Raw genomic sequence first — 26,226 nt, forward strand, 5'->3', positions numbered from 1 at the left:
CTGCTCTGCTGCTGTTACGGTTTTGGTCTTCATCCCCATCCCAAGCTCCACGCATGGTCCTGGCTTTTGGGACAGCCCTTGCTCTGCCAGGATGTCTTGGGCTTGCTGAGCTGCTGGGGCACCCCCGGAGCAGACACCGGCCGAGACCTCCCCGTTCCCCTCCAAGAAGCTGGTGTAAGCAAAGGAGAGAGCAAACATGTGCTGGAGGCTTTGCCTCTGCAGGAGTCTGGGAAGAAACAGGATGAGAAACCAACAAACTCATTTTCAGTGCTGACCTGAGCGGAGGCTGGAAGTGAAAAGATTTCCAGCAAACCTGGGCTGGTCAGGGTTGCTAACGAGCCTTTCCTTTGAGCAATGTTTTACATTCTTTAAAGATCGCAGGGAGCTCTTGGGGAGAATCTGCTAAAGTAAATGGCAGAGTCAAGTGTGCCGGCTCCTTTCTTTCCCTTTTCTTTTCCCTTTTTTTTTTTCTTTCCCCTTTCTTGGTTCTCTTTATTATGTGGAGTTGCTCTGGCTCTTTCTCTCACTTCTGTTTCTCCTTTTGTTCTCTCTTTGTCTATTTATCACACTGTGAAGGTTGAAAGAGATGTTATTAATCTGGGAGAATGAAGGCAGGATTAGTGGTATGAATCGGATTTTGAGAGCTGTAATGATAGAAAGACTCGCTCTGCTGGCGGGCTGCGTGAGTTTGATAAATGGGGAGCACTCCAAACTGACTCGCGCCTTCCTCCGCACTGCTCGCTTTGCCCGCTGGGGCGTGCCATGCTCTCAGATCTGCCAGCCATCCCACACCGCTCCTACCTGAACCAGAGCAAAAAGCCAAGGGTAAATCAGAGACAAATATCTCCCATTGCACTTAAAGAGATCATTTCTTTCAACATCTTTTTCAAACAGAGTCCTGTCAAGTTCTTGGACGGCCTCGTGCGGAGGTAGGATCCTTCCTTGGAGGATGGCTGGGAGCTGCGGCCACGCGTTATTGTCTCCTGCCGTGGCTTTGCGGAGAGCAGTGGGGAGTTGGTGTGGCCGCGGCAGAGCTCCTGTCCTGCACGGCACAAAGAAGCAGGGTCATCTCTGTAGGGCTGCACCCTGCTGTGTTTGCCTCCTGAGGGTTGCACCGGGCTTCAGAACCCCGTGGGGCTGGGAGAAGGTGGGGAGTATTTCCTCAAAAGTTGCTTTGGGGTCTTTGCTCTGAAATCTCCTGAATGAGGGGTCCCACTCATGCGTAATGTGAGTCAGGTCCCCCATTATGAAGCTTTGTGGGGGCAGAGCAGGTTCTAGGGACAGGCAGGCACAGCAACATCCCCCAGCTATGAGGCAAAGCAGGACTGTCTGGACCAGCACCTTTAGCAAGTAGGGTCCTTTCCTGAGATCACCCCACTGCACGTTCACCCACTTGAACCCTTCCTCATCCCCACCCTTGGGTGTGTGCTGGTCCATAGAGCCAGAAAAGCTAGGGATAGACTTGTAGGTGTAGGGGATGTGGCAGGTTGGAGCTGGTTTGTGAGCGCCAGGCTCACTACCTTCTTGTGGCTGTACCACCAGGCACAGCTCTGTTGTCCTAGGTCCCTCTTGGTGGTCTTCACCCCAGCCTGTGCTATGGCTTTTGCTGTGGACATTTTGGGCTCACTGCTTGCTGTCGTAGCTAGGTTTGGATCTTGTGGGCCAGCCCAGCTATGTGCATTTGCTGAAGTGAGATTTGGTCACCTGAAGGCCATGTGCAACATGTTGGGAAGGTGTGTGTTGCTGTGTGCTCAGTGCCCCTTGCCCCAGGGACTGTGGACACGGTCTTGCCCCTGCAGCCCGGCCAGAGAAACAGAGTGTCCAGTGGTGGGTGCAGGACCACCCACCAGCACAAGGTCTGAATTTCACCTGGGTTGAGCAGGGGATTATCGCTCAGCAGAGGGGGAACAGCAGTGGGTGGGGAGGCCCCCGCTTCGAAGTGGGAGTCAGACCATGGGCAGCCCAGAGTTGTCAATGTCCCTTTAACTACAAGGTAATGGACTCCCCCACGCTCGGGCTGAGCTCTTCTCCTGCCTTTGCAGGAACGGTAATGATTGTCAAGGTAGAGCTAATGAGACGTGCACATCTTTAAAGGATCGTGACTTCTGAGACAAAATTAAAAGGAAAAAAAAAAAAAGAAAGGAAGGGATGGAGGAAGGAGAGAAAGTCCTAGTGCACTGCCTTGTCCAGCGAGGGGTCCATCCGTCTGTCCAACCTGCCAGCCCCTCAGCGGGATCACCCCTAAATGACTAGCAGGGACTCCTTGGTTGCTGCTGCAACTCCTGTTTGGCCCTGGGAACCTCCTTGTCTCCCTGAGGAGACAAGTGTGGTCTCTCCATGGGCTCTGGTCCCCAGGATGAGGGACCACTGGGTGTGTGAGAGCGTGGCCAGCAGTGCCTTTGCTGGGCAGCAGGAAGAGGAGGAGGAGGACAGGCAGCCCAGCCACTGTGGGGAATAGAATGAAGGCGTGCAAAGAGATGAAGGAAAACAGGAATGTCCTGTCCTAGGTTGGTTGAAGATGTGGGGATGATGGTGCTCTCACTCCTGGCTGGCTGATCCCATTCTCCATCTTTTGCTCCCAGGTCTGGGATGCTGCCCGTGGCATTTCCAGGCCTACATAAAGGTGCTGTCTGGATGGATGCCAGGGAGTTAATGATCCCCCCACCAGAGGTGGCTCCCCTTTGGTGTTGGGAAATGCTCCATGGGCACTCCTGGCTCAGCAGAGGCTGTGCAGACCAGGCTGAGCCAGGATCTGGCCCTTTGGGAAGAGCTGGTGGGAGAGCTGGGACATTGTGTGGGGTGCATGGGGTGACTCCCAACACACACGTTTCCTCCCGTTCTCGCTGTTTCAACTTCACAGGTTGAATCGGTTCAGAGCAGCCAAACTAAATGAGGAGAGAAATGATCAGTCAAATATTTCTTAAATCCTGTCTTTAAGAGCTAAGTGCTTGGCTGGAACTTTAAGGCAAGTAATGAGGCTCTCTTCAGATCAGCTTGTGATGTGGAAACTGCTAGATTGACCAGGCTGCAACTGGAAGAAAGCTCTGTCACAGCTGGGAACGGTGCGGCACGGGACACCCCATGTCCCGGCACTCTGCTCCAGCCTGCTGCCACCCATGGCTCCCTGCCACCTTCACCCTCATCCTGCAAGGATTGAAATACAGCCGGAGCTGGGGGGAGCAGCCTGGTTGCATAAAAGTGTGTGACTCCCCTCCACATAGGGGGAAAATGTATGTCTTTGGAGTCCAGCCCCAGCTTGCTCCTGGCATGTGGATGAGAGCTTGGGGTGGAGGCGGTGACACAGAGGACCAGTGTCCCTCCAAAGGATTCTCACTGATCTTCAGTTTTAAGCCAACAGATGTGTTTTGCTGCAAAAATCCGAGTGACTTCAAGCCTTATGGTGGCTCCATGAGGTGTGGGGCCTTCACCTCTAGCTGGTGCGAGGGGAGAAGGAAAATAATGTCGTTCTTCCAGCAGCCTGGTAAGGACGTGTTGGTAGGATTGGTCCTTCCTTTTCAAGACACTGTCCTTCCCTCTGCAGTGGGGCACCAGCAGTGCTTGTCTGCAGCAGGACGGCGCCTTTGCAAGGCACTTGGGGTTGGTTTGCTGGAGGAAAAATGGCAGTGCAGGAGCAGCAGAGGAGAAGGGAGCAATGCTGGGCAAGATGTGGTGTGTCAAGTGTCTCTTCCCAGCTCCAAAACTCCTTAATCTGAGGCTGAGGAACGATCTGGTTGTTCAGCACAAGGCTGCTTGTGCAAAACTTTTGAGCCCTTGCTCCTTATCGTGCCATGCCCGCCTGGCAGCCCCTCGCCATCCTGCTCTCCTTTGAGTCTCTCCCGGGCAGGAGCTGGAGACCCTCTGAGCTTTCTGCTTTGTATCCAGGTTTTTTAGGCCTTCTGTTGTTAATTATTGAGATGTAATAATGTGATTAGTGCACTATTAAAAAAATCGCTGATATGATTACCATGGATTTAATATCACATGATATATCATTACATTGTTACATGGTGACAGATGTAATTGAAATACACTTATTGGAGCCTGGGGTCGTGTTTCATTCAATCACAGCAGCACCTCCGGGGGGCAGAACAGAAATGGCTAAAAAAAAAAAAAAAAGCATCAGGATTGGAAATTGTAATGAAAACAAAGAAACTTGGAGCCTGTTCAAGTCTGGGGCAGCTGCTGCTTTGGCTTTTTCTCCATAGGAATTTAGAAAAGTGTAAGTTGGGAGCAGTGCCTTGTGGGTCAGCTGGGGGAGATCAGTCAGGGGACAAGTAAGAGGACTCGTGTCGTAGACTTGTACCCAGAAGGCTTTCAGCATCTTTCAGCACATGAGCGTGGGTGCTGTGGTTGCCATACCAAATCACTTGCCAGCCCCACTTGGCTTCCTCTTAAAAGGCAGGTGGACCCAAAGGTGGTGCCCGTTGTGCTGTGGGAAAGCCAGCCAGCTGCTGCCCACCTTCTGCCTAATTCTGCCTTTTTTTGGAGACAGGAAGGCAGCGGTGAGCTTGCCTGCAGGACTGCCACCCGGGTCGTGTTTCCTTCCATGTCAGTGAGAAGAGGTGACATCTGTCTCTGCCACGTTATCCTTGGGAGGATCTTCACGTGGGCTGTGGGCAGCGGGGGTGTGGAGAGGAGCAGCTATCATGTACCCTTTGCAGAGGCAGCCAGCTAAACCAGAGCCTGGGCAGGGAAGGGACTCTGTGCTCTCTGCCCATGGGGCTGGGGCAAGGCTTGGGCTACGGAAACATGCCTTCAGGAGAAGCATGAAGGCCCTACCTGCCGCTGGCATAAACGTGCTGCTGGTCCTTCTCAACATCGTGGTGAACAACAAGCTGGTAGTCAACATGGAGGTCTCCTTTTCCTCCATCTACTCCCCTTCCAGGGAAACAACCATCACCCACCCTCCCAGTCCCCCCAAGGCAAGTAATAATTTAGGGCTGTTGCCTTGGTCAGGACGGGGCTGTGGCAAGACCTTGGAGACACAGCGTGACATACTTAATGTGCATTAATTGCTCTGATCGTCACCGAGTGCTAAGTCTCCTTCTCTTGTAAGGATGACCAGTGAGGGGATGTGGCATCCCAGAGCTTCGATTAGGACTTGGGTACGCCTGTCCCCAACCCTACTGCAGGTCCCCATCCTTACTTTATCCCTGTGAGACAGTGTCTAGGTGACTTTAAACACAGCACCTTCAATTTCAGTCTCAACCTCATCCAAAACAAAGGAAGAAAGAAGAATTTCTGGATGGACTGAAGACCGACTTTTCCAACCAAGAGGGGAATGGCAGTGTGGTGAGCTTGAGACATCTGGATGTTTGCATAATGATGCACCAGCATCTGGCCCTGCGTCCCTAGCTCGGCATTCACACATTCAGCACGGCATCACCCCCTGCTCCAACTGGTGCTTGAGGGGTCATTTCTATTTCAGGCTTTCGATTCTGTGCCTTCCCTCCTAAGAGTGCTCCCACCCCCCTTTTGTGGAGCCAGCGTCCCCCCCCGGAAATTCTCAACGTTCCCATTATAAGCCCTTATTTTGCTGGGAGCTGTGGAAATTCATTTCCAGCTGGTGTGGGAGCGCTCTGGCTGGGAAGGCTCTGGCAAGCATCTTTCTTTCGAGGTTAAAAACATAATTTCAGTCTGACCTCTGAGTTTCGGAGCTTTTGTTGGTTTTCTCCACCCCCAGATGGTTTTTGTGTGTGATTTTAAAATAGCCTTCTTCTCTTGGTTGAAGCTAGCTGATGCATCCGCTTCTCATCCGAGGATTGTTGTGTTTTATTAATGCTGTTATTATTCCATTACTGTCATTGTGCTCTTTTATAGCAAATAGCTTAATTTAGTTGAGATACACAGATGCTGAGAGTTTAAGTGAAATCTTCAGCACTTGGTATGCTGGGCACTGAGCAGATATTCCCCAAGCACTTTGGTATAAACCTTTCACTTAAAAACAAATGGGCTGCTGAGGGGGTGCTGGGTGGCAGGAGTTTGGGAGAGGGGAGAAGGGGTGGGAGGGTACCTGTTTAGCACCTTAGGGAGGACCTCATTAACAAAAGTGACTACAGGTGCTCAGGATTAAGGCTCCCACTGAGGGTTTCATCCTCAAGATGGGCTGTGATGGGGCCTTCTTCCTTACAGGTGCTGCAAGACAAGGGGGAATTACACCACCAGCATTGCTGGGTTGCTTTGAGTTAGGTTTTTTTAGGGGTGGGAGAGGAGATTGTGCTGCATTTCCTGTAGCTGAAGCTACATGACTCCTGGGAGAGGTGGGGACTGGTCACCTTGTCACCCCGGAGCAGAAGATGCAGTGCCATTGAAACCAAATTAATCTGGTTGAAGAGCAAAGTGGCTGCTGGAAGTCTGTGCTGTAAGTAGTTCTTGGGATGGAGAGAGGGGTTGAGAAGTAACATTGGTGCCTAGATGACTTAGGGGCTAAGGGCCTGGTTGTTAGGAATGAGTTGGGTGCTTAAGCCTCCCGGGAGGTTGCTGCAATCGAGGCTTCAGAGTACCTTAGCTACTTTTGAAATTTTACCTCTTATTGTTGACAGATGTTCATCTGAAATGGATGCTTCTTGCTCAGTGCCTCTGGGCATTCATTAATGTTAGTGATAACAATTCCAGATTGTCTCCTACACCTCTCTCCCTGCCTCCATCCTTTAAAAATTACAAAGATAGAGCCAAAACCCTTTTAGTGCCACGTTATTTGTGCACTTAACTCTTACTGCCTTGGCAAAACCTGCTGATCTTGGTGCTATCAGTGCCAAAATTACTTTATGTCGGGCAGGGAAAGCCAAGAAGGGAGTAAAGTAAAGTGGAGCAAGCAGGTGCCATGCAGGTTGAGATGGTGCTGGTGGTAGTATCAGCTCAAGTGGAGGTGTCCTCTCCACCTGGCCATGGTGGGGAGGGAGCTGCCCTGTGCCTTCCCCCTCTCCCACCCACAGTTCTAGGACACTTTAGTCTTCCTGGGGAGGGCTCTCCCCTCTCTCGAGCCCCTCATGGGCAGCCTCTTTGGGGTGCAGTTGGTGAAGATTTGCTTCCCCACTTTTTCTCATGGCTGAGCAAGGGGAGTAGGTCCCCATGGTGCGGTGACAGGTTGGGGAGGAGGAACGTGCTGGTCCACGATGCCTGTCCCTGGTGTGTACCCATAATAGCTTGGGGATCTGTGGGAAGTTGTCGGGATCGTTTTATCTCCCTGCTTTGTGGCAGCTACGTGGCTTTATCAGGCTTTGGAGGCGACCGGGGTAGCTAACAACATGCACGGAGCATCCTCTGCGGAGGAGGCCCGGCGCCCGTTTTTGCTAGAGGTCTGCTTTACCACTTATGAGAAACGAGTTAACCTCCCTTTGATCTCGGTTCACGGCTAACCCTTTAACAAAGTCCGGGATGTGCGAGGAAATCAATACTCAAGGCATTGAATTTAACACCAGCCATCAACTCAAGCGGAACGCACACACTGACTGACTCCGATTACAAGGAGCGGGCTGGTTTGAAGCTCGTTTGCCGGCTCTCTGGGGTGGTGGGGGGCGGCAGCGGGGAGGGCAGGCGCGCTCGCACGGCTCGCTGTCACTCGGGGAGGGGGGGGCGAGAGGGACCTGGGGTGCTCTGCCATGTCCTCCCCATCGGCTCTGCCTCCTGGTGCCCCTTATATCTCTCTCTCCATCTCAGTTTGCAACCCCAGCAGCTGTTCCCCGACGCGGGAGCAGAGAGCTGGGATGCCACGCGCGGTGGCTGAACGCCTGTTTGTGTACACACACTTAATTGCTCTTTGGTGGTGAGGAGCAGCGGCAGGACTCGAGGCAGGGCAGGTTCCGCTGAGCCGGACAAGAAAGGTACTGCAAGTTAAAAATGTGAAAAATAAAATGCTGCAGGCGGGAAAGGTTGAGTGTCTGGTCAAGGAGGCAGCCGTGCCGTTTCTCCAGCTCCAGTCCTCCCCGCAGAGATCTAATTAGATCAGTGGAGGGCTAATTGGGACACCTTGTTCCATACCAGCCGCTTGCTCTTTGCTGGCACGTTGGCAGGAGGCGGTGGGTAGGCTGGCTGGCATGGCTCTGTGGCCAGGAAAGCCAGGCAGTCCGTGGCCAAGTGCTTTTTAGACAGCCTCCTCATCACATCTCAGCCCTCCAGCCCTCTGCTGCAGACCAGCTGCCCGCCCTGGGCAGACATTTCTTCTCGCTTGCTCTTGTTTCCACCAGCCATAGCCAGAGCTGAGACAGCACATGTATGTTAGGGACATGTTCACGGGGCAGCTGAAGGAAGCTGAGAGGGGTGGGATAAGCATCACGTGTTCTTGCACCATGAATGCCTGGGGGCCATCCCTCTGCTACCCACACTCTGTTGGATGTGTGATACTGGGACCTGCTCCTCCTCATCATCATCAGCGGGCGACAACTAGGCAAATCCTAATGGTATTTCCAGGGAGCGCTGGTGGGGAAGGGCCAGCTGAGCCACTGGATCTGGTCCTTCGCAGCAGCAAAGCGATGATTCCTCCTTCTCTGGGGAGTGGGACCTGAGGGCATCCACATGGCTGGGTGTCAGAGCCCTGCCCAGCACCTTATGATGGGCAGAACTGCAGACACAACTAAAAGCCATAACCAGGATGTCCCAGCTTGCCCAGTAAGAAGACCCTGGCTAGCTGGCTGCAAGAGAGGTGGTGGCTGCCTGTGTCCTTGCAGGAGCCCTGGCTGGGGGTCAGTGAGCCTGGTGGCACCAAAGAGCCTTTCACTCCCCTGGGAGATGTGAGTTGAGGCCTTGGGGACCCAAAGCCTTTAATTTTCTATTATCATGCACATCATGATCTCCCCTGTGACCTCAGCACCAGACACAGTGCTGGTTCTCTCTTCCCAGTCCAGGTAGCCAGTCCTGCCCCCAGCTCCTGCCTGGCCATAGCTGCTACGGTTCATCCCCCCTACACCTCCTTTAATAACCTCTTCTCAGACCTTGTCCTGTCCTCCTCTCGTGTCCTTTTATTCTCTGCTTTCCTGACCTGTCTCCAAATCAATTCTCTTGGGGCGTGCTGCCTGGTCCCTCAGACCATCTCCTTTTGTTTGCTCTTCCATCAAAATTGGGGACCCTCAGTTTTGCCACCTGCTGCCCGGGGAGGCTGTGCTGGCTGGGCACGTGTGCCTTCCCTGCTTGCCTGGTGTTTGCATCCATCAGAGCTCTTAGAGGCGCCTCTGCTTTAACCTCCTCAGTCTTAACCCTGACCTGAGTCAACAGTCGTGAGGAAGAGCTGCTGCTTAGATGATCCAGTGTAAACTCTACCTTTGATTAGACAGGTATCATCCCCAGGCACCGGCACAGCAGTGCCTTGTTAAGTTGCCTTGGTGTTCCCTCACTGCAGCCATAAGAGCCTCCAACGTGGGCAAGGGACACGGCCGCTGCCCTCGTAATCTTTATTGATCTTTTTCCCTGGTGCCTTGTGCATTGTATTCTCCTGCCTTTCTCTTACTCTTCCAGCTGCCTCTCCTCTGACCGGCTTTGCATCTTGTGGGAGTGCAAAACTCTGTTTTATTTGATTCTTGCAGAGCAGTAGTTCTCGGGCAGCTCTGTTGTGGCGATGCTTTGCCACATACGAAAGATTTGGATTTTGCACCTGAGAGTCTATTGTCTGGGAAGAGGAGGTAAGAGGGAGTAGGGCACATCTTTCCATGCCCCTCTGCTCTGTCCTTGATGGGCCAGTTTCTCTGCATTGTGCCAGAGGTGAATTTTGGAGGCCATATGTCTTGTCCCAGGAAGGTGTGGTGGACATGGGAGTTGTAGGATGTGAGCAGAGGGAGGGCTGAATGTGGTAAGACGTGGAGGCAAGTGTGTAGAAGTGGTGAGAGGGTCCTGCAGGATCATCCTCTGTTTTCTTTCCCGTCTCCCAGGGCCTGGGTTTTAGGAATAGGTTATGAAACTGAGACGTGAACCTGCTGGTCACCCAGCACCCCCTCCCTTGCTGCCACTTTGCAAGCACCTGACCTTGACAATGCCAGGTAGTGAAAACCAAAGGCTTGAATTGTTCTTGTCTCACACCTGCAATGTCACCAGGCGTGCAGTTGTACAGCACCTCCCCTTCACTTCTCTCTTGGTAACCTGTCCGTGGGTCTCTGCCCTCTACGGTCCCATCCTCCCCCTGTCTGGCGTGTTTGTGCACAGCTGCCAAACTGTCCCCAGACATGTCCCTTCCAAAAATGTCCAGAGCACCCTGTGCTGAGATGTGCCGTGCGTGGCGCAGAGGAGCGGTGTGTCTGCTCTGGACAAATGGCTTTGTTTTGCCCTGGAAAAACCGGAGTCAAAATGTCACGTCAGTGTTCTGCGCAGGAATAGATTGCTCCTTTCCAAAGGGCAGCAGCTCTGTCACTGGGTTTTACTTTGTGGTTCCCAAGCAGAGCTGTTCCCACACAGTGAAACAAGACAATATTTTGGCTTTTCCATCCTGAAAGGATGAAAGGCAATGTCAGAGCATCAGTTTCAGTGAGGTGGACGTGGTTTCCCAGCCTGTTACAGCAAGAGCACGCTCCCTGCCAGGAGGCGAGGATGAGTCCCGGGGATGTGCTGCTTCTGCTTCCAGCACGTTTGATCCAGCCCGGCTCTTTCAAGGTGTGTGGAAATGAGCTACAATCTCATCATTCCTGCAGAGGCTTCTCGGAGGAGATAGCGGAAGGGTCACAGCGCCTCTGGAAATCTCCCTTCAGGCGATGTGCCGTGGCGTTTCACAGCAGACAGACAGAATAACCTTTAGGGCATGGTAAGAGGCAGCGTTTTGAACTCCAAGCCGGGGAGCTCGGGAGCTCATTTCTCTGACACATCATCTGTGTCCCTGCCGCTTCCTGCATCCCCCTGAAATACCTTTGTCCTAATCCATCACTTCCTTAGCTGGAATTAAAAAAAAAAAAAAAGCTAGGGAGTCAGTCCCTTGTGTGCTGGCCACATAGAAAACAGCCTTCCCTGCGGGAATGCCATGGCCAGTTTTGCCTTAATTTGAGCCTCTCTCAGCCTGTGTGGAGGTTGGGGGCTGCCCTGCCACGCCAGTCCCCAGTGGGGGCAAGGCTCCCCTGCCTTCTCTCGCCTTCCCTACATCCCAGCCTCCCTGGAGACGTGCGGTACTTGGGTCCTGAGGTGGTTTTTGTCCCCATATTTCTCTGAGGGGATGCATGTACAGGCTGGCACGGGCTGCCCTTCTGAACCCGCAGCTCCTACGGTGGCTCCTGTGCCACCGGCTGCGCGGCACCAGGAGGAAAGCGCTGGCTGTCCCTCCTCCCCTCTCCGGAGTAAATAATGGTACTTTTTATTTAGCTATTATTTCCCAGTGGCAGATATCTCCTCGGCTGTCTGTTTAACTATCTTTATCTCGCCCTCCTTCTCTGTTTGATATAGTTATAGATAAACAGATAGCTACCTTAGTAAATAACATGTTTTTAAGAGACCGGTGGTATGGTTAACATAGTGCAGCAGCTGTTGATTTGTCTTTCACTGTTGGATTTTTTTTTTTTCTTAAGGAAATGCTTTAAATAAGGGATACTTCATCTATTAAAAAAAAATACACTTGTAGCAGCTGCTAAGCCCATCCATAAGCCTGCTTTACGTTGTATTTGTGATGGGACTGACAGTGCATGGAGGAGCCTGATTATACACAATTCCATTTTAGCAAGCCCTGCGATGTAATTTCACAGGGCGATCAGTGTTTGAATGTAATAGCAGCCTGTGCTAAGGTGTCAGAATATTAAAGGCGCTAATGGAAAAGCTCCCTGGTACACAAGGGGGACAGCATTACAGGAGACGTCGCAGATGGCTGGGCACTAAACTAATGGGGCAGGATCCAAGAAGGGAAAAAAAACCTAGAGAAGGGAGAGCTCACGGGAGCACGGGCACCTGCTTCCCTCTCACACGGAAATTAAACAGCGAGCGAGGGAGAGGCGAGCGTGTGCGTGTGTAAAAATAGAAATCGAGGGGGGAAGATACCCCCTTCGGAAGGGCTTGAAGGTTTTGACAGCGAGCCCAGCGCTGGCTTTGCTTGGGAAAGGTTGGATTAAAGGGGTGTGTGTTTGGGGGGACTGTGGGGCACCTCTGAGCATCACAGCCATCCTTGGTGGCCCTGAAAAGAGAAGAAGGGTGGGATCGGTGGATGCCGTTACCCGTCCTTGTGTAATATGGCAAAACCACACCTCGCTCTGGTGGTTGTTAATCTCCAGCTAAACCCAAGGAGGGGGAAATGTGTCCTCCTCAGCAGCTCAGCTCTGCAGCACATATGCTGGGGCCCCGTCGTGCCGTTTTCTGTCTTCATGTACCCAAGGGCTGACAGTAGGTCTGATTTCGGGGCAGTGCCAACATCTGCCTGCTTTCCAGCACTGTTGGAGGCCTCCTCCCTTCCCCCTGAACCCCCAGTTTCCCCAGGAGCAGCCAGAATCGGACCATGGCTGCAGTGAATCATCCATGAAGTGTGTTTGTGGGTTTTCCTTGGTGTCATACCTGGCTTCCCTGCTCTGCCAACCACGGTGCTGTGGTGGGGAAAGGCTCAGTGCCCCTTTCCTGCTTGAATTGACCCCACAGGGGCCGGTGTGGTCCCTGGGGGTAGCACTGCAGGATGTGAGTTTATCCTTCTCAGTCCTTCCCAGGGCTGGAGGGATAGATCAGCCATGTGTGGATACTCCCTGGTAGCTGTCTGCCACATCCTTGTGTGTCTCTGCCTTTCAGGCACTAATCAGGAGCTGCTTGTGCATCTCCGCGCTGGGAGCTGATGGCATACACCATCGTAGCTCAGCTGGGGTCTCAGTCACCCTGTGGTGCCACCAGAAATGCCAGGACACCACCGGGAAGGCAGCCCTGTTCAAAGAGATGTGACCTGCGGCTGAGGGAAGGGCAGGGCCACTTCTCCTGGACCAGGAAAGGCGCTGAGCATGTGTCCTCCAGCCCCTTGTCTCTGCTACAGCTTCCCCGCAGTGCTCTGGGGGGACCCTGAGCCTGGACCCCCCCAGTCCTGCCAGCAGCCCCCATCCTAGAGCCGCTGTCTTGGCGGTTTATTGTTCTGCTTGTCCCCTCTCCCGGGCCAGCGCTGGCTCGTGCAGGCTCCAGCTCTGTTTCCCAGCCCTCCGGGGACCCAGACCTGTAGCTTTGTTTTTGCTTGTGACCAAACCCAAGGCTTGGACCCAGGTCTCCACGGCATTAACCTGGTGTGTCGCCAGCCGCAGAGCACACAGCAGTCGAGAACATTTTATCCAGGATAATCCCTAGCCTGGGAGCAAGGCAGAGAGTGTTCTTGTTCAAACAGGGGGAAATGTGAAGCCTAAACCGCTTGGCACTTTGACACTCCGGAGCCAGGCACACCAGCGTGTTTCTGTCGCTGCCAAAGCCAGGGCACGTGCTAATCCTGCACCACCCCGTGGGGTCACAGCCTCCAAATGCACCCCGCAGAAGGGTTCTTGGTGACTGCAGGGTCCCTCCTGCAGTTAAGAGGGGTTTGGACAGCAAATTTGCAGGGCTGTGGCTGAGTAGGGGTATTGCCAGGACATGGGCAGGCTGAGGCTGCTCAGGCGTGTGTCTGGGTGGGGAGAAGGAACAGACAGGAGATTGTTGCGTGCCTCAGTTTCCCTTTTGCAGTGCTCCTGTGGACAGAGATATGATGACATGGCCTGCTTATTTTAATAAGGAGAAAGCACGCACAGTTAGGCTGCATCCTCTGCATCTTGTCTGATAACTTGCTGCCTTCCCTTAAGTCTGACGTCTCCTTCTTCCATGGGCACCTCACCTCTGTGAAGCACTTCTCAAAGGTGGGCAGAGCCAGGCAGCTCCTGTGTGCCCAGTGCTCACCCTTCCAAAAATAAGACTGTTCATCTTCTTATTTAATTTACTTCCTGACGTAAGGCACAAAGATGTGGCTGTTCTAACAAGCAGATTTGCAAATGGACTGAGGTGGACACCAGCTGGGCTTGCCAAAGGTTGCTCGGCAAGGCCAGGTAGGGCTGGCAAGGTGGCTCGTGTGCTGAGGGCTCCCTGCTCATTCAGGACATGCGAGAAGGTGGCTGTGTGGCACAGTGCTCCAAAAAGCCTTCACATGCCATCACATGAAGAGGACAGAGGACCAGGCATGGTCCCAGCAGCTTTTTGGCAACATGGGAGGATTGTGTCCAGATCCCTTCCTCCCACTGCAGGGTGCTGGCAAGGGCAGGATTTTCCAAGGGCAGCACTTGCTTCCACCTGAGTGGGGCCAGACTCATTTGTGGTGTCCCCACATTCGGGGTGTCAGCCCCTCTCCTTCCCTCAAGAGCTCTCAGAGGCTTTGTGCTCCAGAGAGGAACGTTCTCTGGCAAAGGGCACCACTCGCATCTTCTCCTGTATCCTCCTGTGTCCAAGCCCCAGCCAAACCACCTCCTACTTGGTAGAACTGCGAATTTATTTGGCAGAGGACAAACACCCTCTATTCTCATTACCCCCACCCCTTAATTATTATCACAGGTCTTTAATCCAAGGCTTCGGTGGGTGCCACGTTGGGCAGAAGTTGTTTTTGTGCATCCGGTGTCGCTCAGGAGCCGTTTGGGGAGCTCAGTGCACCAAGAAAAACTAATTAAACGTGAGCAGTGTTAATGCTGTACCTGGTCAGTCTGAAGGCCCCTCTTGCCGCTGCGTTTGTAAAAATTAAACGCCTCTTATTAGCGGCGCAGCAGAGATCTGTAATGCGCGTGGACAGAAAGGCAGGGATGGATGGAGTTGGTGTCAGGGCAGCAATTGCTTATCATGCCTTATCTGGGAATATGAAACTGTATTGCATGACATCCAGAGGCAGGCTGAATAGATATGCCAATTCATCTCGAGCCCGGGCTTTGACAAGCTAGACTGCCCTTGTTGAAAGGCATCAGTCAAACAAGAGCTGCTGGCTGCTTTTCCCTTTCTTAGACTTTCTCTCGCTCCCGCGCTCCCTCTCCCTCTCTCGCCGCCTCCCCTCCCTCCGCCTTTTCTTTTTCTAAGCTTTTTCCTCACAAAATTGAAAAGCTTTGGAAATAATAATAATAAAAGCCCCCCAAACTAATACCGTTTTAAGTACACCCCCCCCCTCCCTCCCCAAATGGGAGTGATAAGGAACCCCAGTGTATGAAGGCATGTTTAGATAACATTGAGAATATTATAGCGAGTGAGAGAAAGTAGGGGGAAAAGCTTCCTGCCGCGTCTAAGCCGGGAAAGGCGACGGCACCCTGGCTAATACGAGTGTTTAATATTTGATGTGTTGGGATAAAGCAGGATCACCTTCGAATTGAATTGAGTGTCAGAATGAGAATCTATTACTGAAATTCTTGTGTGATTTGACAGCAAAGCAGACGATGTTATTCTTCACTAGTTACCGCAATCTTCTCCCCTACATCACTTAAATATTTTTTTCTTTGCTTGAGTAAACACACATTACCCTTTTTTTTTTTTTCACCCCCCTTTCCTTTTTATTCTCCCTCTTTTATACTTTTTTTTTTTTTTTCTTAAATCAAACCTGCCTTTCGCAGGGCTGATGGAGTAGATTGTTATTTCTTTATTTGTCCTATTAAATGGAATTCCTGATCGTTTAATCCTGCTTTTGTAAGTGATTTAAAAATACTTGAAAAGCTGTGAATGCGGCAGCACTTCTGACTAAACTGCTTAAAAGGGGCACGTTACACCTGGATTTAGCTCCTGCCTCCCGACAGCCGGCGAGGGCAGCCAGCTCCAGCGCTGCCAGGGCTGAGCCATCCTGGGCTCCCAGCCTCCAGCCCTCCATCCCGCCGGACGAGCGTCCCTCCGTGCCCTCCCTGCGGCAGAGCAGCTCTGCCGTTCTCAGCCGGGGCTTGGCAAGCTGCTTATTCATTACCTGCCTCTTCTTTAATTGCATCCAGCCCCGGATCCAGCAGCCTTGCTCCTAAATGATTTGGCGGTGGGGTCGGGCCCTAATTGTCATTAGGTTTGCCTTGTGTCGTGCCAGAAAGTCTGCATGGCAAGCGATCCCAGTGAGAAACGTCCACATCCCATCCTGGAAGTGGGCTTCAGGTGGCGTGTAATTAAAATGGGATGTTGAGGGGCTGCCCTGGAGTCCCTGGTGCCATGTGGGGTTGTTACTGGGTGGCACTGGAAAGGTTTTAAGCTGTGTTTAAAAGCCCCCTCAGTTGTAGACGTGACCTCTTTTCTTCTTCCCACCATACCAAGTAATATTAAACCTTGACACCTCATTGTGGTGGCAGTGGAATGAGGGGAGTTAGGAGGAAATGCTTATTTTGGGCGGATGCGGCGCGCAGCTGACATGACAAGAGGAGGAAGATGCTTTTCTGTCGCAAAGCCATTTTCTCCATTGCGAAAATGTCAGGGGGGTGGCTCTGATCGGCTGGCTGCCGTGCCTGGCCTGATCCTGGGGGAGCACAGCCAGCACCCACGTCCTGCCCAGACCAAGGGCAGCTGGGGAGATCTCACAGCCACCTTCTGGCTGTTTAAAAGCATGTTTTTCTCATAAGTCTTTTTGAAATTTTTAATGGAAACTTTCAGGAAAAAAAAAACCACTTTTTTTTTTTTTTATTATTATTATTCCTTAGTACCCACACTTCAGCATCTTCTCAAATCACTGAGCCCCTTTCCTCCTGGGAGGATCTTTTTCCAAAAGGAAATATTTTCTCCCTGCCTGAAAGTGTCCGTATTAATATTAAAATTACAATTAGCGGGTAAAACATTTAAAACCTCTTGATGGGACATGGAAAAACGACAGGATTGCCGGGCAGGGCAGGAGGGGGCTCTGTGCCAGCAGCTTTGGTGGAAGGCAGAGGGGCCGGGGGGTGGCCGAGCAGATCATGGCACCGGCATGAGTGGAAGGGATGGGGCTGGCTTGGCGGCGGCACGTTGCCCTCGCAGAGCTCCAGCAGGTCTGTTGAGGACCAGCCCAGTCCCTGCTCACATGTGTGGGAAGGATTTGTAAGGCTCCCCACAGGAGTGAACATCCTGACCTCTGCGCAGGTGCCCTGTTTGCATGATGTGGGACGTTAAATCTTGCCTTAATGTGACTGCCGAACACCAGTTTTTGTGAAGTGTGCCGGGCACTTCCCCATAAATAAATGATGGAGCATTATTCAGTCCACTTAGATCAATACATCAGCTTGACAAGTTCCAGTTCTGGGAATTTTCTGACCCCTCGGAACATCTTGTCTGCAGTTGTGCTGCTTATAAACCACAGTGTGTAGCCCAAACAAGCCCCAGGGAGGGGGGGCAGCAGGACCTGGCTGTGTCGGCGCTGCCACCTTGCTGGCCCCAGCATTACTGGGGTTGGAGGCTGGTTCGTACTGGGATTGCAGCAAGGGCAGGTGGGGTGAACTCGGTGCCATGCTGGGCACTGTTATTACAAGAACTGGACAAATCCTGTGTTCTCCCTGCAAGCAGTGCCATGGCACTGCCCAGCCTCACTGGTGTGCCCTCTGTGCCCTCCTGTCCCAGCACAGAGGACCATCTTTGACCCCCAGTGCTACTAGGAGTGGTCCATGGAGCTCTTGTTTCAGGCTCTTCGCAAATTGGGGCAGATGCAGCATGGCCACCAGGACATTTTGTGACCCAGAGCAACAGGAGAAAGATCTCAGACCCTCTTTGCTTTATTATAAAGCCAGCCCCAGGTGCTGTGATTCTGTGCACGCACCATCTCCCTGCCCCAGGCTGCTGTACCCCCATGTCTCATTCCCTGATAGCTCCTCACCTTTATTTTTTGGGATTTTTTGCAGGTTATGTGAGGTACGGGTTACCTGAGGACTTACCTCCCCAAACTGACACTTTTAACAGGGTGTGGATTGGTGGATTATCTGTGGTGCTGGCTCTATGCATGGGAACACAGTATGTTCCTAATCTCCTGCTGCTCTTAGCTCACATTTATCACAGGAGTATCTGCTTACCTTTGATTCGAGATCCCTGCATCAGGGACCCAGGGCGGTATTTGGCTGTGAACTGCTGCGTATGCCTATGGGATTGTATAAGTAAATAAATATAATTAATAATCATCTGACTTCAGAGCAGCATTGGCAGGGAGGTAAATGCAGCCTTCATAGAATTACAAACAAAATCAGGAAAAAAGGGAGACCTTTCTAGGAGCTGGTATGAATGGAAATAATGGTGCTCGAGCTGCTGGGAAATTACTCTGCAACCGTCGTTTGGGTGGCTTTTAGCAGATCAGAGGCATTGAGTTTGTCTCTAAATCAGAATTTTGTCCAAAACCATTTAAAAATAGCTTTTTTAAAAAGATGCCTGCATTTTTTGTCAATTAAAATGCAGATGAAAATAAAATGCCATGGGGTCCTGGTCCTGCTTCAGTGTCTGGCCTAGAAGGGGGCAACCCAGTCCCTGCAACACCAGGACTGAACCAAGAGGGAGGGACAGATTAGTGTGATTTCCTTGCAAAAAAAAGGGTTTCGTGGCATTTTTTAAAAATCCTTTGGCTTGCGAGCAAACGGGGGGCATCTCTGGCTTTCTCAGGGTTTGCTGCAGGGATGTAAGCGCTGCAGGGGCAGGGGTCTGCGGGGCTGGAGCGGTGGCAGAGCCGGTGGCAGAGCAGCTGTGGTTGTCACCGGTGTCCCGGTGGCTGCGGTGAGCCGGTGGCCACGGCCATCCCGGTGGGCTGGGGAGCCCCCGCGTCAGAGAGCCTCCGGCACTTTCTGCCTGGCTTTAACAGTCAGAAGAAGAACTTTCCTATTTAAAGATTAAACGTTCTCTTTAAATATTAAACAGCAAAGCTCCTCGCTTTTGATTGCGTGGCTGCTGCCAGCAGGCGGCTCAGAATTGCCGATTTTAATTAAAAAACTTTATTTTTCCACCACAGCCCGGCGATGGCTCCTCCTCCCGGCCGAGGCCGGCTGGCCTCTCCCCTGGCCTCTCCCCTGGCCTGCCTTCATCTCTGCTCGCCTTTCCCTCTGCCTGCAGCAAAGCCACGGTCCCTGCCAGCCCCGAGGTGTGAGCAGCCTCGGCTGGGACTGATCAATGCCCCTGGCACTTCCTTCCAAAACCCCAGGAAAAACAATTAAAACCCGATCGATCCTGCAGGCAGCTTTGAATATGCATAAGTGCACACTTGACCTTCAGTGGTCAGGCCAACTTCCACCCCGGCTGCTTAGCTAGTTTGCTCAGGTATTGCTGCTGTACCGAATGACCTTGATGGGGAAAGCGAAACGCGATGCAAAGATGGACCCGGTGCTGATCCCGGGGCTGGGACACGCGCCGACACCTCCCTGATGCTGCTGCAGGGCTGGGGTTGGCACTAGCATCCTGCTGTCAGGAGCCTTCCAGAACTGTCCCCAGGGGCTTTCCCGGGACCCTGGTGGGCTCCTTTCGTTGCTCCTTGGTCAGGGTCTGTGGGATGTGTCTGGGCTGGGAAGGCAGACAGGCAATCCTGCGATAGGCAATCCTGCTTAGCAGGGGAGTTGGACTGGATGATCTCTAGAGGTCCCTTCCAACTCTGTCAAATCTGTGAATCTGTGTGATATGGTCACTCAGAGCCCCTGTGCAGGGACAGCCCTGCTCCCTTCCTCTCCCGTGCATCCTCCCTCCAAAGCTTCCCTTCCCCAGGGATGCCCCCCACTGCTGGCCATCCTGGGCCTGGATCCGCTGGTGCTGAGCGTGGGGACCCCCCTGTTCTGTGCCTGGGCTTGCTCTTTGGGATGGAGCCCAGGAGAGGGAGCCACACACGGAGCTGCTGCCACCATCACCCAGGGCCACCCGGCAGGTGGGTGGTGGGGTCCCATCCAGCCCCCCGACCCTCCCCTGCCCCGTGGCTAGCCAGCCTGCATCCCGCCCACAGCGATGGAGATGCCAGGGCATGTTTGTTGAAGGCGAAGGAAACCTCCCCTGTTGTGTACACAAAGTGTAATTTCAGTGAATTATGCATAGACTTAATTAGGAGTTTTAATTGCTAATCATCTCCCAACAGGATTAGCAATGCTGTCTATTAATTATCTGTGGAGCCCTCTGTTTTGCTAAGGCAGGAGTAACAAAGCAGCGTGAACGGTTACGTAGGCCAGTAATAAATTAACTCCCCCAAGCCCCATAGCTCCCGGGGGGCTGCCGCTGGCGGGGGCTGCGCAGGGGAGAGCAGCAGGTCCCTGTGGCAGGCAGGTGGGTGGTGGGCTGGTGGGGGGGGACCCCCCCACCAGCCCACCACCCACCTGCCTGCCACAGGGACCGCTCAGCTCCTCTCGCCCAGTTTGTCCCCATTCCCACAGCTGAGAGCATCTCCCCTGGCGTCCCCAGCCCGCGGAGGGTGTCGGTGATGCCCTGCCGCGCCGTGGCCGTGGCGAGCGATGATCCCTGCTGCAGGAGGGAGATAGGGGCTGCCGGATCGACCTGATCTCATCTGGGGACAATGGCCCTCACGGCAGCGGAGATAGCGCCAGCCGTGAGCGACGCTAAGCCCGCGCGCCCTTCTTAGCGCTCACAATGCGGCGCTGAGCTTAATTCCCCCAAGATGAAGAAGATACGTGGCTGTCAGGCTGTAATTACAGCTGTTGCTTGTGATGGGGAGGCTGCTTTCACGTTCGCCTTGGCCGGTGGCTTTTTGTGCTGCTGGGGCTCCTGCCCACCTCGCTCCGGCTGGGGGATGCTGGTGGAGATGGAGCAGGCTGGGTTTCTCCCAGCGATGGAGAGCCCCAAGGCAACTGGTGCTCTGGGAATGGAAAGGAGAGGGGAGGCTGGGAGGGCTGTGCTTGCCAGAGGGGAAGGGGACTGCCAGCCGGGCCACCCTGGGCATGAGCACCCCTTTCCAGACCCCCTTGACTCATGCTGCTGACCCCATCCTTGATGAAACATGGATGAAGGAATGGTGTTGGATCAGCCCAGGGATGTGCAGGGTGAGCTCACAGCCCCCAGCTGGCTTCCGTGTGGCAACGGTGGCCTCGGGTGACAGTGATCCGGCACAGTGCCCAGCAAACCTCATGAAAGTTGTCACCTGGGCAAGGACAGGCCCTGGGCACCTCTTCTCTGAGGAGCGTCAGGTGGGACAGGCCAGTGTGAGGGTGCTTAGTGGAGGTGGCACATGGAGAACTGCTGCGAGGGTGATGGTGGACATCCACACTGAACGTGGGGAACACAGGCCTGGGCGAGTACAAAACGCGTCCGCGCTGTGCGCCGGTCTGACCCTCTGCTTCTCTCTTCCAGGCGTACAGCTTTGCCATGGGGAGTTGGCCAAAGAACGGGCTCTTAGACATGAACAAAGGACTGAACCTACAGCACATAGGGAGGCCTCACAGCGGGATAGGTGAGTGCTGCCGCCCCGCGCCCGTCCCGTCCCCACGGCTCCTGCTGCTCCGGCTGCGCGGGATGTGCCTCGGCTCCCAGAGCTGCTCCAGGCTGGGGTGCTGAGACCCAACCCTTCCACGAGGTCCGGTGGAAGGGATGAAGACATGCTAGGATTGGCATGCGGGAGGAGCTCTTGGTGCCTGGCACATCCCAGCGTGGCAAACGTCCCTCTGGCCAAGGAGCTGCTCCTCTCTTTGGCTGCTGGCAGTGCTCGGGCTGGGGGTGGATGTGGGCAGCACCAGGGCTCACGCGTGGGGCAGGGGTCCTCAGGCTGGGCGGGATGCTCTCCCTGTCGGGCCAGTTCTCCAGCTGCTCTGGATGTTGTGCGTGTCCTTGGAAGGGAGGCTCTGCCAGGCAGTGTGGCCTCGGGAGCTGGCTGGAAACATGCTGTGGGGTGAAGATGCGTGGCCCCAGCTGGAAAACCCAACCATTGTCCCGTTTGCTCGCACGTGTGATGAGTTTCATGGTCCCGCAGCCTGCTCCAATATAAACAACTGAGACTACCATGCACAGTGGCAGAGCTCCATGTTTCCCCTAGCTCCTCTGCACTAGGAATCAAAGTGACATGAGGAGGGGAACCTGGCCCAGGACCCCAAGGCCATATATCTGCCTCCTGCTTAACGCTGGGGGCACAGAGCTGGGGCAGGAGCTCTAATTTACTGGGCTGTAGGCAGGGCTGGAACCCAGGGCTGCATCACTCTTGCCTGTCTTGTTTTTCTGCTGGGCGGTGGATTGCCTCTTGGAGACCAGTGGTCAGGTGTTCCCTCTGCCTCCCAACCCTTCATCCACGGTGACTTGTGAGCATTAAAGTTTGCAAGGAGGTAAGATTTACTTGGAAAAGTCACCTGCTACCTGGGCCTTGAGGAGGCTGTTTAATATTGTTTCAAGACTCTAACCATTAAACTCTCCAATCAATCCAAGTTAAGGAGATGAATTATTTAAAGCTCACCAGCTTTTAATTAGCAAGCTCCTTTTGAACTATGGATCTGGTTGCATTATTGACAGAGGTAGCATTAAAATTTGCTTCCTTGCCTGGGAGCAGATTTGCCTTGCCTGTGTGCCGTGTTGGGGGGATCACGGGGAGGGAGCAGGGACTGCAGGAGTTGTGTGGCATGTCCTGCTCTGTGGGCTCGGGCTTTTCCTGGGGTCTCCTGGGGGATGCAGGGTTGCTTTGCATCTTGTCCTTCCTCATTTTATTTATGGCAAGAGCTCTCTGTTGCTGTCATCTCTTACTCTGACAAAGCATCCCCAGCTCTGGAGTATCATCTGTCAGCTGGTGGTTTCTGCCTGTGTTTATATCAGTGCTGTCGTCTTGCACAGGTGTCTCTGCCTGATGGAGTTTGGAGAGATGCTGTTCATGTCCCTCCCTGCTCCAGTCCTTTAGGAAGGTTTTGTTTCTTCCTTTCTGCCAGACTCCCTCCGTGGGGGAGCACTCCCAGCTCTCCCCAGCCCAGGGTGAGCCACGAGCAGGTTGCCCACAGAGGAGCAGCACGGCAAGGCCCACCAGCCGAGCTCCCTTCTTGCAGCGCTCCGTCCCGGTGGCAAATCTGCCTTTCACACACTGTTGGGTGTTCGTGGGTGCCGTGAAGGATGCCAGGCCAGCAGTGTGATGGTCTCCATCTCCCTGGCACTGCCAGCGGTGCACACGTGCCCTGTGTGTCGCTGGCTGCTCCATTTGGTCTGGGTCCAGAGCAGCTCTGCCTTGGGTGTCCGCCATCCTCTGTCTGCCTGCAGAGGTGCCAGCCACTGGCACCCTGTGCCGGCTGGCTTTACGGCAGGCTGAGCCCCTGGGAATGAGCTGGAGGCACGGCTCGTTGCATGGCCTCTCCTCCTGGCCAGCTTGGGAGCCCCAGGCACAGCTGCTGCCCGCACCATCAGTGCTGCTGGCTTTAGGGCTTGGTAACCCGGCGTTCCTCCTGGGAGAAGGCTCGGGGTGATGCTGGTTTTTGGAGACACGCCTTCCCTGGCATTTTGTCAGGGCACCAGCCTCTTGGACTTCTGGCCACTTCATTTCCCAGCCTGCTGGCTTTTCAGGTCCTAGTCATGGATCAAGCGTTAGCTCTAGTGACAGCCCAAAAGGTCCCCAGGCCAAGGGCCGAGGAGGGGCTGCTCACTGCAGAGACCAGCTGGGCTGCCTTCCTTGGGTCTGGCTTTCCTGCCTTGTCCTGGACCAAGTGTCGGTCCTCCACAGCCGAGTCCCTCCATATTGGCCACTGGGAGTGGGAACAGCCATCCCAGTTGCTGACAGTCGCCCTGTGACCTGAGCCGTCCTCACCACTCTCCTTCATGCCCCCAACTGCTTTTGGGTCTGGGTCTGGGAAGAGCCATCCTTTTCCCTGCCCGGGGCTGTCCTCCCCTTCCCTCCCTGGCTGAAAGGAGCCTTGCTCCTGACACAGCCCTGCCCGCTCAGCCGGATAAATGGACTTCTCAAGGACTGCTCCTGGAGAAGAGGGTGGAGATGGACGAAGGGTGCTGCCTTCCCACAGTGAGATGGGAGCTGGCTGTGGCTCTGGGGATGCTCCCATGCAGTCTAGACCCTTGCTTCTCTTCTGTGGCCGGTCCTGGGGTGCAGCAAGGTTGAGGAGCTGAGAGTGGGGTCCCCAGGGCTGCCCGAGGCTGCTGTCACCAGGGTCAGCCTCTGATTTTCATGGGCCTCGTGGGTCACTGGTGCCCAGAAGCCTGAAAACCCAAGAGTGCTGAGGAGGGAGCAGCAAGGCCATGTGTTTGCCTGCCACAGTCGTTTCACAAGTGCCGTGCCATGTGGGACAGCCTCCCGGCAGCGTGGGGAGCAATCGGGGGGGATGCAGGCAGTCCTGTGAAGCCTCACCTCACTTATGCAGGGACGTGCAACATGGATGTTTCCCTTCAGATGTGACAGAAAAATTGCAGTGGATGGCCACTTGTTTTTGCTAACAACTTGCAGGGAATTTTGCCGTCTCGCCTGATCGGTTGTGTATTGCTTTGTTTTTAAATCACTCTGATTCACTGGCTTCAGCAGATACCTGCTCCAAATCCCTGCTCTTGGCGTGCTCTGGGGCCAGTCCTCCTCCATACTGTATCTCCTCTCCTTCGTCTTGTTCAAAATCCAGGGAATTCAGGGCACTCAGCGCCCTGCAGGGGCAAGGCTGGATTCTGGGTGGGAACCTCACTTTTAGCAGCTGGTGTGTGTGGGCTGGAGGGGCTCGTGGTGAAGCACGATGGAGTGTCACACCGCGTCCCTTGGGACATACATCTGCTCACACAGCAAGCTGCTGAACAGGGCTCAGGTTCTAGCTTTCATCTGGTTTCTGCTTGCAAGCAAGTGAGCTGCAAATCTTCCAAAGGGTTAGAAAAGTGGTTTTTGTCACCACGTGTATTTGCATACACTACAAATGCAGCTGCCTTGGGGTGTGATGGGTGCAGTTACTTTCTTGGGAGGGAAAAGGTAAAGGAAGAGGGGAAAGGTCAATATTTCAATGTGCTGAGAAGTGTCGGGCAGAATAAGGAGGTAGTGAAGTCCTGCTCCAGAGAGTGAGGATGCAGGAAATCCTTGGGAGATGGGAAAGGAGCAAAAGAGGAGTGAAACCTTTTCTTTCATGCCTTTCCTTGGGTTGGTATTTCAGCTGTAAGGTTTCCCCCTGGGCTGAATGTAGCCTTGAGGACCAGAGAGGACTCTTTTTTCTGCACCTTCCTTCTTTCCTCAAACGTGGATTAAATGTGTGTCAGCTCTAGTATGAGCAGTAGGATCTTGGGGTGAGGAACTTCTTTTTGTCTGGTGTTTTCTTGGCCCTCAACAAAACGGGGTTGAGTCCTGCCAAGAAGTTACTCATCTTACAGACATGTGCATGTTGCGGTTCTTAAAACATGTGTTTGAGGCACTGCTTGCCAAAAAAGAGCTGGAGCATGTAATAAGGGGGTCTTGGCACTCTCATGCAAAGACCAGCATTCACATGCTCCACAAGAGTCATGTTCTTGCATTGGGGTCTCTCTACTGAGTTTCAGAGACTGATATAAATCAGAAGGATTAAAATCCCAGGCTTTAGTTGTGATTTAAATCAGGCAGCAGGTCACTTGGATTCAGTAATTGATTTTTTTCTGGTTTTGCATTTCTTTTTTTTTTTTACCCATTTCCCTAAAAAACGTCAAATTTTACTGACCAGCACACATCAAACCAAGTACAGTTACCCTACCACTGCCCAATTATTAAATTTGATTATTCTTTTATTCACCAAACACCCTGTATTTGCTACATTTATTTTTATCTGTTATGTAATACAATATGCCTTTAGTCTTCGTTTTTAGATGTTTGTTACATTAGAAAAACAGTGAATTATTATTTGTTATTAAGGAGGTGGTGATTACATTATTACTCATGATTTGAGTTGTGATGCTTTTGGATGAAAATTGGAATGCCATGCTAAAGTACCCCAGCAGTAATTTGAATTGTTTTTGCTAGTAAAATCCTGCTTCCCTGGTATATATTCAATATAGAAGGGAAAGTAAATTTCAGAATACATTTACTTAAAAAACACCTAGTGCATGAAACCAAAGCGAGAAGCGATTGGTGAGTTGAAGGAGTGTTTCTGGAAACCATCCCTTCAAGATTTTAGAATTAGCACATGTCATCCTCTGCCAGGTTAGTTTGTTGGTTTTTTTGTTTCCCTGATTATGGGAAAGATAAAAGGCACACATTTTTTTTTCAGTCCTTTGTGGTTCCTCAGCTCTGAATGAGCCAGTTATTGAACTGAAAATACACCCCAAAAAAAAAGGAGCAAGTTTCCAAATCTGCAGAAGTAGCTGCTATTGCTGGGAAAAGTTTCTATCTATCTCATTTGTCATCTCTGCTTCTACCTCCAGTGCATTGACTGTCCTTAAAGCACGTTACCCCTTGCTACTGCTCTTTTTTGAACCTAATTGCATGTAATTGATTGTTTAAATTTTAGACTTCAGCACGCAGGTTACTGTGATTTTAGGTTTAGTTCTAAATACCTGATTTGGGGTTTTTTTTTT

At 52.9% G+C, this 26,226-nt stretch overlaps 1 protein-coding gene across 1 annotated transcript in view; it reads left to right on the forward strand.

The window, feature by feature from the left end:
* Nucleotides 1-26,226, forward strand: part of ERI3 (ERI1 exoribonuclease family member 3) — a 125,376-nt gene that overhangs the window by 66,226 nt on the left and 32,924 nt on the right. Inside the window, exon 6 of the mRNA XM_014939371.1 lies at nucleotides 21,097-21,196. Coding sequence (XP_014794857.1) covers nucleotides 21,097-21,196 — 100 coding nt within the window. The remainder of the gene's footprint in view (nucleotides 1-21,096; nucleotides 21,197-26,226) is intronic.

This window comes from Calidris pugnax, unplaced genomic scaffold (genome assembly GCF_001431845.1).
Source record: "Calidris pugnax isolate Ruff unplaced genomic scaffold, ASM143184v1 scaffold18, whole genome shotgun sequence".
Classification (NCBI taxonomy): Eukaryota; Metazoa; Chordata; class Aves; order Charadriiformes; family Scolopacidae; genus Calidris; species Calidris pugnax.